This window comes from Halyomorpha halys, unplaced genomic scaffold (genome assembly GCF_000696795.3).
Source record: "Halyomorpha halys isolate HHAL.00 unplaced genomic scaffold, Hhal_1.1 Scaffold1866.1, whole genome shotgun sequence".
Lineage (NCBI taxonomy): Eukaryota > Metazoa > Arthropoda > Insecta > Hemiptera > Pentatomidae > Halyomorpha > Halyomorpha halys.
The window spans coordinates 107891-119849 of NW_027110110.1; the positions used below are offsets into that span (position 1 = coordinate 107891).

At 28.6% G+C, this 11959-nt stretch overlaps 1 protein-coding gene across 11 annotated transcripts in view; it reads left to right on the forward strand.

Annotated features, from left to right (window-relative positions):
* Nucleotides 1-5847, forward strand: part of LOC106690765 (histone-lysine N-methyltransferase 2C) — a 90931-nt gene extending 85084 nt beyond the window's left edge. For all 11 annotated transcript variants that reach the window (XM_014436302.3, XM_014436307.3, XM_014436310.3 and 8 more), the window contains 4 exons: nucleotides 1133-1430; nucleotides 4417-4546; nucleotides 4646-4828; nucleotides 5624-5847. In XM_014436302.3, coding sequence (XP_014291788.1) covers nucleotides 1133-1430; nucleotides 4417-4546; nucleotides 4646-4828; nucleotides 5624-5716 — 704 coding nt within the window. In that variant the 3' untranslated portion in view covers nucleotides 5717-5847. The remainder of the gene's footprint in view (nucleotides 1-1132; nucleotides 1431-4416; nucleotides 4547-4645; nucleotides 4829-5623) is intronic.
* The last annotated feature ends 6112 nt before the right edge of the window (nucleotides 5848-11959 follow it).

An 11959-nucleotide genomic window follows, 5' to 3' on the forward strand; every position in this document is an offset into this window, starting at 1 on the left:
ATTTACAGAAGTAAGAAGAAATTATTATATTTCAAAAGAGTAAGTTTACCATAAAAGGAAAATTAATGATATAAGGGTTAAAATCAAGTGAGGGCTTGTGGAGGTCGTCTTGGGAAGTGTAGGGCTCGGCGAGCCCCCCCTTGGAGTAGGCCGTAATGAATACTACCTAGGTGCTGCTAGGGTTAAGGGTTCAAATTTTGTATTATTTTCTTTTTTCGAGGAAAAAACCAAATAGAAGGAATGAATGACAATATTTTTAAATCACAACAAATCCCTTAAAGGAATGATGAGTAATGTAGGATGATTTAAGATTGGACGAGATGATGGAAAAATGTCTAAAACATTGCGATCATTTTCTTTCATTCCATTATAACTTTGTTGTATGTCACACATTTAAATTGTATAACAAGTTGTTTATCTCCATTATTTTACACTAATCCCCTCATTTTCTCCTATGTTGAGACAAATCAGACTGACTGTTTATACAGTATACATATAAAACGATACACATATATAAATAAACGAGTACACATATAAAAATAGTCTCGTGGATGGTGTTTGTTAACATTGATGCTGGATCATTTTTATGCTTATCCCTTTCTTCCAAATTTGTGCGAAATCAGACAAGTTGTTTTGAAATATAGGCGTGTCAAGGAAAATACTTTTGGCCATGTTTAACCGAAGATAGTAGATGAATTTAAAAAAATTGATATTGTCCCACCTAGGTACAAACTCCTACAATCAGTAAATTTAATCAAAATTGTATTAGCAATAGTAGCTTTTTTATTTGTTATGTGAATTTGACTACTCTGAACCAGATTCGTTCCTTGAAGTCCTAAGTTTTAAATACTTGTAGAAATTAGTAATGCTGAGAATAACAATTTTTTTCACTTTCTGCTTGAATAGGCTTCAAGGAATATATTCCACTTATTTTCCTCAAAAAACTGATACAAAATTGTATTTACCTGATGCTATCTAACTAGAAATTTTAAATTTATTTCTGAAGCTTATTTTTATATCAGATCATAATAGAGCTTAAATAAAACCGAGTTTAAAACATATAAATAGACGTTGCCAATTGATTTCAATTAAAACCGTTGAGTTATTTATTTATATATTTTTTATTTTTCAGGTGTTGAAACACTTAGTGACTATAAATTCAAATATGGAAGAAATCCTCTTTTGGAATTACCTTTGGCTGTGAATCCAACTGGCTGTGCTCGTTCGGAAGGGAAACCAAAAGGTTGGAAGAGAGCTCATACACAGAGGGCTACATCTCTTAGGGGAGGATCGAGTGGTCCTGCGTTCGCTCCCTCGGCTCCACTACCTGGAGAACTTGCCTGCCCATACTCCAAGCAGTTCGTTCATTCTAAATCAAGTCAATACAAGAAAATGAAGCAAGAATGGAGGAATAATGTTTTTTTGGCCAGGTTAGCAAACATTATTTTATTATTGAACGACTTATTATATTTTGAACCGATGTGCAACCTTGCATTACTTATACAACCTCATTATTATAGGTTGGAGTAATAAAGAGATTTAAGAGTCTATCACATTCAGTCATTTTTTATTTATTAAATTTATTTTATTGTAGAAGATAGTCCGGGTGGCGGTCCATAAAGGTATAAAATAGTAGAAAAAACTACTTTGCATACTAAATGATAACAAGATGCAAATATTGTAAAAAGTGACAGAGCATTAAAATGAATATACAGAGAAAATAAGAAAATATGTAAAAAAAAAAAATTTAAATATATAAAAGAAATAATAATAAACTTTAAGTTAAGGAAGTATTAATAAAGGTGGATGAAAAACTAGTTACTAATAAATATAGCCAGGTGTAATAGAATTCTAAATACAGAACTAGAGTAATAAATTGTAGAAAAATACTAGTTGAAAATAGTTGTAGTGTAGATATGGTAAAGAGGTAGGCTTAAAAAATAAAAAGATGGATGAAGTAAATGCGGCAAAGGTGAGATATAGTAACAAGACAAAGGAAATATTAAGAATATTAATAAAAATAAATATAACAAGATGGTCAGGGTTGCAATAAAAAAAAGAACAAATAGTTTATAACTATTCAAAATAGTTATAAACTATTTGTTCTTTTTTTGAACCAGATCATCTTCCTGATCAACCCTGATCAACCCTGATCATCTTCCTGATCAACCCTGATCATCTTCTTATATTTAAATTTTTACGGTAAACTATATATAAATATTAATAAAAATAGTTTATAACATTAAATAGTTTTTTCTATTTTGTACCTTTATTGACCACTACCGGGACTGTCTTCCTAAAATCTTCTTCATATGGTCATTTATCTCCTTCCAAATTTATTTATTTATTTTTTAAATAACTTTTTTGTACCCCATGAAACATTGATGTACACATTTTCAATCTTTTAGTACAGTAAGTCTCTTAGAAATTACCAGATTGGTTCTTACATCTATGAAGTTTGCCATTTAAAAAATGAATAATTGTTATTTTAAGGATGTTTAAATTTTTAAATCTTTTTTGAACAGAGATGGTTCTATTACTTTGTTGAATGTTCAAATATTTTTACAATCTATACATGTATATGACTAAAAATCAATAGTTTGAACCTCAGCTAGCTATGTACTATGTACCTATATATAGCTATGTACCTAGTATGTTGGCACCTCTAGTGTGCGAACAAATTTTTTTTAAACTAATTTAAAAAATGAAAAATTGTTATTTTAAGAATGTTTACATTATTAAATCTGTTCCTGAACAGAGGACATATATGGTACTATCACTTTTTTGTATGTTAAAATATTTTTAAAATCTATATATTTGACAAAAAATTGATAGTTTGAAACCTCAGCTACTATTGTGTCAACAAATGTTTGTTTTAATGTGGAAAATAAAATTTGAGTTAATAGCGCTTCATCTATGGGAGGAAAGCCTGATTGGAAATCACAGGTCCTCCAAGATTAATAGGTGTTGGATACATGGTTAATCAGATATGGCTGCCATAAAATGGTGACGAGCTTGTACAGACCTGGTGCTGCTCAAATGGTAAATGATATGAAAAATGGCATTGGAGAGGATAATGCGAAAATGCTGCTTGAGTGCTTGGTAGAGTACACGTTCGAATAATGCATAAATACCTCGCATATGCGGATGATATAAGAGTCTTGGGTGGCAAAGCAGAAGATATCGGCATAGAAGTGAAACAAACTATTTCATTGTAAGCCGGAATATCAATCAAGAACAAAAGTGATATGTTTTGTACATTTGATTTGTTCCTGTCTCACAACTCTTTTCAACTCAAAAACATATATGAACTATAATTCAGGGACCAAAAATAACCATAAGTTTTTATTTCAAAAGAGTTTTGATTAATTAAATAATTTTGAGTTTGAAATAATTAGTAAAACAAAAATGAAAACTTCATCAATATTTTTAATTTCAAAAATATTTTAACTTTTATAACTCAAACCTTAAACGATATATTTTTGTAGCATTTTTCTGTTTATTTTTTTTAAAAAATAAGCTTTAAAAAAATAATTAAAAATTTTTTAACTATTTTATTTTTATCAATAATAAAATACTGTAAAAATAAATGAAACCTTCCTGAAAGTTAATAGCTTCAAATACCTCGGAAGCACAGTAGTCTCCATTAACAGGACTGATACTGAAATCAACCTAAGAATACTTGGTATTAAAAAGCCTTCTTTTCTGTAGTTCATATCCTGAGGTCTGGGAAAATATCACCTCTCTTCTTAAATGTGTATACCTCAGTCATAGGAACCAGACCAAGATGGGTGGACTGGATAAAGAAGGGCATGGCTGAGCACCTCGCAATAAACTGAATAGGCACTTCCCAAGATAGAGTTATAGGAAGCTGAAAGAGGCGGCTAAAGATCTCCAAAGTCTGTAGTCCAACCTGAAAAGAAAAAAAAATAGAGATCCAAGGAAACCTGTCAAGATTAAGAAACAGAGTTGTGTGAACAACTGTGTACTAATATATTTTTATTTTATTCTTTAATTTTTTTATTTTAATATTATTCTTATTGTTTTTATCCTGTATGATTGATCTATAGATAATCCAAAAAGTGATCCCATATTCATTTTAAAACAAGTGTAACTAAATTAGTAATGGGGCATCTTTCTATGTATATATATATATATATATGAAGCTATACCAATGTTTTATTTTTCCAATACTGTTTATTTTAATCAAAATAATGATAAAAAATCAAGAAAAAAAATGTTGTTTTTTTTCATTTTGGTATTATCATTTTAATATAACTCAACCCTGGTCAAACATATTGCTGTTTGTTTTCTTTCTTATTTTAATGAAACCTATTTTAGTCTATTATATCAAGCAATTAATAGTTGATAATAAGTTATTCTTCATTAAAAAAAAAAATGTTTATTTATTTATAGGTCTAAGATTCAAGGATTGGGATTGTATGCTGCAAGAGACTTGGAAAGGCATACTATGGTTATAGAGTATATCGGTGAAATAATTCGGTCAGAGCTTGCTGAAACCCGGGAAAAACAATATGAAGCTAAGGTAATTTATCAGTCAATCAATATCAGAATACTTATTGAATATAAATGATTGATAATATAATATAAATATAAAAAATGGATTTATTTATTTTAATTTCAGAACCGGGGTATTTATATGTTTCGACTGGATGAAGATCGAGTGGTTGATGCTACTTTGTGTGGAGGTTTGGCTCGATATATAAATCATTCATGCAGTCCTAACTGTGTTGCGGAAACAGTCGAAGTTGACAGGGATCTCAGAATAATTATTTTTACAAAGAGAAGAATTTCTCGGGGCGAAGAGGTAATATTCGATATAATGATCTGATCGAATCCTAATCTTCTAATATATAAATTTGTGGCAGATTGTAACATTATAGATAAATAAAAGTTTGCATTTTCTAATTGGACCAATGTAGTCTGATATTAAGATAATATTTTTTACTGAATATCATGACAATGTTTTAGAAATTAAGTTGTTATATAAGAAATTAATTATGATAGAATATATGAAGACTATGGGTGAAAACAGTCCAAAAAACTGGAATATGAAAAACAAAATTCAAAGATTGGATGAATTCTGAAAATAAAATCAGTTTTTGTCTTTAAATGAGTGAGTTGTAATACAATTATTGTTTTAAATTCAATTTTAACTGTTGATAGTCCATATGTGGACATTGCCGATTTTCACTCCCTGAGCTTCTTGGACATAGTCTCTTATTGTTACTTGCTGGTGTTTTTCAAACTTATTTCTAACAGGTATGGGAACCAAGTTTTTTTTTTTTTTTAAATAAAACTGCTTTACCGATCTTCCAGTACTCAAGGCAAAAAAAAATTATATGGGACTTTCTATGTTTGACCTTCGTTGATTTTTAGTCATCAATAACTTAGTTATGAAAAACCTTTTTCCCTCCGTAGTCTTCATATAAAAATAAAGATGTTAAACAACAGAAATACTGCGTTAAAATGAGGTTATGAACTACTAAACTCACTAGATTCATCCAGTGAAATTGTCAGAAGGGCAGAAACTGATATTAAGTACACATGGCTGTCAATTATATTCATTTATTTGACTCTAATTTATCCTTTTTTTTTTCAGCTCGCTTATGATTACAAATTTGATATCGAAGATGACCAACATAAGATACCCTGCATGTGTGGTGCCCCCAACTGTCGGAAATGGATGAATTAACTAGGGAATAAATATTATATATTTTACAAAGTAGATAGAATTTATATATATATTTATAAATATATAAAACCATATACATAAATATAAATATATACATAGCTTTATAAATATGTACATTTTTTGGAAAAAGAAAAAATATATTTAAGGATAATTAAAGTTGTATAGATATGCCTTTTGCACTGTGTAATAATGTCTATAAATGTAAAGAGTTGTAAAGAGACATTTGTACAAAATATCTAATTGTGATATGAAAATTGTTATAATTAATCTCTTCTTGCCAAGAGAGGGAGAAGAATGAATTGATCTAATGTGTAAAGTTAGTCTCAGTTTTGTCTTACATATACATATACACATCAATTATATTGTATTTACTCTTTGTGTGTATATGTGCATGTTATGTGAAATATGATCATTGCTTATTACAATATTCTTTCTAGTGCCTATTACCTACATATATATATATATTTATATGAAATAACCTATTTAGAATCGTGAGTGACATTAAAAAAAAAAAAAGAAAAAAAAACTTAACGATTTCTAAGAAAACGCCTTATTACATAAACAATTTTATCCTTACTATTTTATCCACAAAAATATATAAGTATTATAGTACAAAAGATTTTCTAATAACGGAGAATCGTGTATTAATTGATTGTGTTTTAATTTTATTTAGATTTATTTTATTTTTGTGGGTTTAAAATGAAAGGGTCCAATGTACATGTTTTTATTTTTCTGACTACTGAGACAATTATTAATATTTATTTTTAAACTTTATTAGTACTTCACTTGGAATTATTTTAAATATAAAAAGTGAACCTGTAAATAGGGCACTATCTAGTCTTTTATAATTCAAAGGCAGTCGACGTTTTTCTTTCTTTTTTTGTTTTCTTTTTAAATATTCGTATTCTCCAAGACTATCATATATTTTTTGATAGTAATATACATATATATATATAATTGTATTATACATGTAATTACACAAAACTTTGTTCATCATAACTTAATTCACTATATATTTGTATATCAATTTTTGATAGTTTCTCAAAGGTTGTAATAATTAAGTAATATATATATATTTATATATATATGTGTGTGTGTATACATATACATATATTCATAAATATATAAATGTAATTATGTTGACTAATGATAGGGTAACTTAGTTTATTATTGTATATGTTTTATATATTTTGTGTATCGTCTTTTTTACAGAGTTTAGGATGATGTGCAAACATGAATAGTATATGAGCTATGTATAATTCTTCCCCTCCCCGTGTAATATGTATTTGAAACCTGATTATCGTTCTGTATAATTTTATTTTTGTTTATTTTGATTTTGTATATATGAGTATGGTTACCGTAAAATAAGAGAGAAAATAAGAAATTTTATCAAATCTTTTTTTGAATTTTAGTATGTTTACTTCTATGGACTGTCGTATGTATAGAAGTTGTTTCAAATAAAAAAATTAATTATATCTAATTATTTGATATTATCTTTTTTTTTTAAATTTAGATCTGTTTTTTTTTTTTTTTTTTTATAAGCTTTCACTTACCATTTACTTAAAAAAAATTGAACTTATGAAATCTTCGACGAAATATAATATCTTTCTACCTTTCTTTTTTTTTTTTTTTTTTAATTTGAACGACATATATATATGTATTATTAAAAGTTATTTTAGTATCATTATTTCTTCAGTCGAGGGAAATATCCAATACGAAAGCTTAAAGGAATTTAATTAAGGATATAATTAATTTTTTCTAAGAGATATATATAAATAGATATATATATATGACATTTAGTTTAATTTTTCTTGTTTTATTTTATTTTAAAAAACTATGAGCAAGTGGTTGATTTTTACATATTTATAAACGTGTGTAGGCGTTGAAGTTTTAATATGTCTAAACACAAATTATCGCAAAATCCAATGCAGCAATAGAAATATAGAACATCCGTTATTGTTGCTTTAAATTCAACCATGTATCGCGTCATTGTATGCAATGATCGCATTGTGCCTATTTTCAAAAAAATAAATTAAAAAATATAAAAAAAAAATGCGATTGTAAATTTATACAGTTTTAAGTTGTATAAAGTATTTATATCTTAGATTTTAAATAGGGAAAAATAAATATATAGATTTGATTTGCACTATAAAGTTGTCTAGTGCGGATAGGTTTTTGTTTTTTTTTTTTTCTTCAGAAATTATTCTCAGTAAGGAAAATAATAAAAATGAAAAAAAAAATATTGAATATGTCATTGTGTTATTCTGATATCGGGGAAATCGGGGTATTTGATTTTAGTCTTTTGTGTGTTCAAAATGTTGACCCTCACTAACACACGTGTATTTTTTATTATTTTTTTTTTAAGAAAATAATTTTAATGACGCATTGGAATGACCCTTGACATAAAATGAAATCGAAGCACTTTAAATATAGAAAAATATTGTATTTAATTAGCGAAATGTAACTTATGTTGTTTTACATTTTGTATATCTACATATTGTTAAATTTGGCATATGTTAATTTTGTTTCATTAAAATAGTTACTTTTATTTTACAATTATATTATATAGATGCTTTATTTAAGAAGAACATTATTTGAACTGTCTACAGATTCTCATATATTGTAGTATAAGAGATATTTTCAAAAAAAAAATTAAAAAAAAAACAAACTGTTGAAAATTATATGTTGTATAAATAAGTGTTTGGTTTTTATTTTTTCTCACAAGAGAAATCATTATCCCTTCCTCTTTATTTCCCATGATTGTTTGAAAATAATCATTTTCCTGAATTAAAAAAACAATTATTCTCAACAATCTCAAAACTAAATGATAGTGAGATTTTGGCTCTTTATTAGATTTTCTCAAGTCTAGAAATAGATATTTAGTTATTTCAACAAAAGCCTATTCAATTTTCCATTTTAGATAAAACACAATTATATTACGAATAACAAGCATTGCGATCCTGACCCAGTCTCTCTATGGTGTTCACTCTTTTCGTTCTGTCTAAGCCCGGAGAGATGTAGTTGATTCATTACAGTTTGACCCTACCTCATGGATGACATTTAGTTTAACTTCAAAAAACTTCAGTCGATCCCAGTCTTCATATAATACTTGTGACTGAACAACTTCAGCTCTGTTTTCGACTGAGTCCTTCATGGCTAGTACTCCAAGGTCCTTCCATATCCTGACTTGGTTTCTCCCTGTTTGTCCTTTCAATACTTACAGATACATACTTTATTTCAGTGCCCGTAATTTTTTTCTAGAGCTTGTCTAGTGGAATCACTTACACTTCCATATAACCTCCCAAGAAGGGTAGGTAGATTGACAGCCTTAAAATGTAAAGTTTTTTTCTCCACGATAGTATTACAAATAGACATTATTTGAACTCATTTATCTTTCTGGGAATTTCTTGGTCAAGTTTTCATTTTCTGCTATGAAAAACTAACTATCAATTCTTTCTCACAATAAACATGCACCATTTAGTTTTTCCTTTCATTTAGGGTCATGCTCTTTATTTCCAGCTCGGCTTCTTAAACAATAATTACTTGTCGCAGATTTTTTTTTTTTGGGTCAACTAAGAGAACAGTATAGTCTGCAAAAACACAAAACTTGAAATATATAACCTGCCAGTATTTTATTTTTCAATTGTTAAATTAATGGCTTAAAGTTATTGAAAAATAATTGTAAATTCCACATTTTGATTTTTAAAATATACAATTATAAAATGTTTGTTTTAGGTAAGAATTGGCTATCTCTAAATTTACATAACTTTTTTACTATTAAAATATTTTTTTATTTTAACTTGATTTTATATGTTCATCTACTGAACCCATATTGTCACCTAGCCAAAGTGGTGTATCTGTAGATTTTGTTGCATTATAGTGTTGTTTTCTATTAGAAAAATTCAAAATAAACCTAACTGACATGACAATTATTTAAAAATACAATATGAACAATGGACGTTTATCAAGATTATAAATTAGCTTCTGCCTTAAATCTGCAATTATAATTAAAACAAAATTCAGCAATTTTCTTGTATGCCACTTAGGCATTGGACCAACGATAATTACAAGTTTAAACATAGCAATCTTCATAATGTTTCATATCCTTTCTTTAGTGTTGTTTTCAGTAATTGGTTCTTTATCGAGCTCAAGAACGTCTTTAGCTTACTTTTACTTACTACTTTTTATCTTGCTTACTATTGCTTTTTCTAAAATATGTTGATGACCATCTAACTTTGACATCAGTTGCTACATTTTGTGTCTAGAAAGAAGAGTAGGAAATATAATAGTTTTGTTGATGTTAACACTTAAGTTCCTAAGCCATTTAGGAAGCTTTTGCAACCAATATTTTGATGAATTGATTAAAATTTAAAAGAAATGATAGGACAAGAAAATATTTAGGTGTAAAACCATTTAGAGAAGAAACAATTGGTTCAAAGAAGTAGAAAATTGGTTTTATTTGATTTGTAATTAAAATTTTTATTTTTAATTTAAATACTTTTTAAATATAATCGTGAATAAAACAGTTGATGGCAACACTACTTTAGACCAGGTACATTTAGTTGTTGCTTTGTTTTGGATCTATTCCATTGAAGCTCCAAAAGTACAACATATAAACTTTGTTCATTTGTTATAAAACCCTCCTGATCCAACTCCATGCTTAGAGGCACAAAGGAAGGAGGAAAATAAGCAGTTTACTGATCTAGCTAGGTAGTATCTTTTCCAACCACATTAATAAAGTCCCAATAGTAATGTTGAGGTTCTTGAGGTATAAAATGGCTATTCTCATGCAACACCTTATTCACTTTGACACCAGAATATGTTACTGAAAAGGTATTTTGTGGAACATTGATGATTCTGTCTTGATTGATGAAAGTGTGGAAAAATAAAATGGAGGGCTTTTTTTTTTTTATTTTTTTTTTTTATTAATTGATATTTACAACTGTATAAAAAATACAACAAGCAAATTTGAAGTAAGATTATAATGATATAATACAGCATGTAGAGAAACTACCCAGTAGTAGAACTCTAAAAACATTTTACAATATAAGGTCACGAGGCCATCTTCTTTTCAGGCGCCTCGGAGGATTGCCAGGAATGGAAGAGGAAGCAAGGTTAGAAACTAGTGGGTTTGGGTGGTTAGAGAGTTTATAATGGAAGGAATGATATCGGGTTCGGGCTAGATAGGTTACATAAGGAATATTTAGGTCTTTATGGATGGTTTTGTTAGTAACAAAATAAGGAGAAATGAGGATTTTACGAAGGATTTTGGATTGTAAGGATTGGATATGAGAGGAATTTGAAGGTTTAGTGGAGCCCCAAAGCTCAACTCCGTATGTCCAAATGGGCCTTATTATTGTCATGTAGATCAGTCTTTTGTAATGAGTTGGAAGTTTAGACCGTTTGTCTAGTAAGTGCTGAAATAGTCGGAATCTGCGTGTAGTTTCCTGTATTTTTAGTCTTGTATGAGGATTCTAGGTTAGAAGTTAGTCCAGATGTAGTCCAAGGTAGCGGATCTGTTCGACAGGGGTAAGATCAACATTATTAAAGGAGACTGTTGGGTAGTCGGTAGGTTTACGATAAAGGGTAAAGATGATTTAATAGTAAAGGTGATTTGACGGCAGTCAAAAACAAAGTTTGTTTTTGTCTGCTGTCAAAACAGCCCTGACGAAGCCCTGCAATGTGGGGCGAAACGTTGGCTCAATAAAATAGTATAATTATCTACTATTTGAGTTTTTTTTTTTACCGCACCCGGACCATATTCCATTCATCTATACACACGGTCAATCAATAATCTTCCAAAAATAATAATAGCTGTACTATACCAAGTACTTAGTATTCAACACTTATGAGCCTCTAGTACTTATTGAAATTTCTAGTCCGTTGAAGACTATCTTTTATTAGTATCTTTTTTAGTTGTTATTGTAGGTGCAATAGAACGATATAAATTATCACCTAGGTTCTCAAGATCGTAGGACGTATAGAGCTAATGATGTAACACTGTAACTCTGACGTATTCAATCTGAAATACAGAGTTGATTAGGAGTCAGATATTGCTAATATCTGTAAGCCTATTCTATTTTTCTACTCAGACTTTAGGCAGTCCTACAACATGAAAAAGTTACGATATAAATCAAAAAGTTGTATTACTTTCTCACTCGTCACAGTCTCCCGTGCGGCTTTATTTACTCCAAAACTACAAGTAGTTGACCTGGAATTACAATTTGTTGCTACCTGAAATGA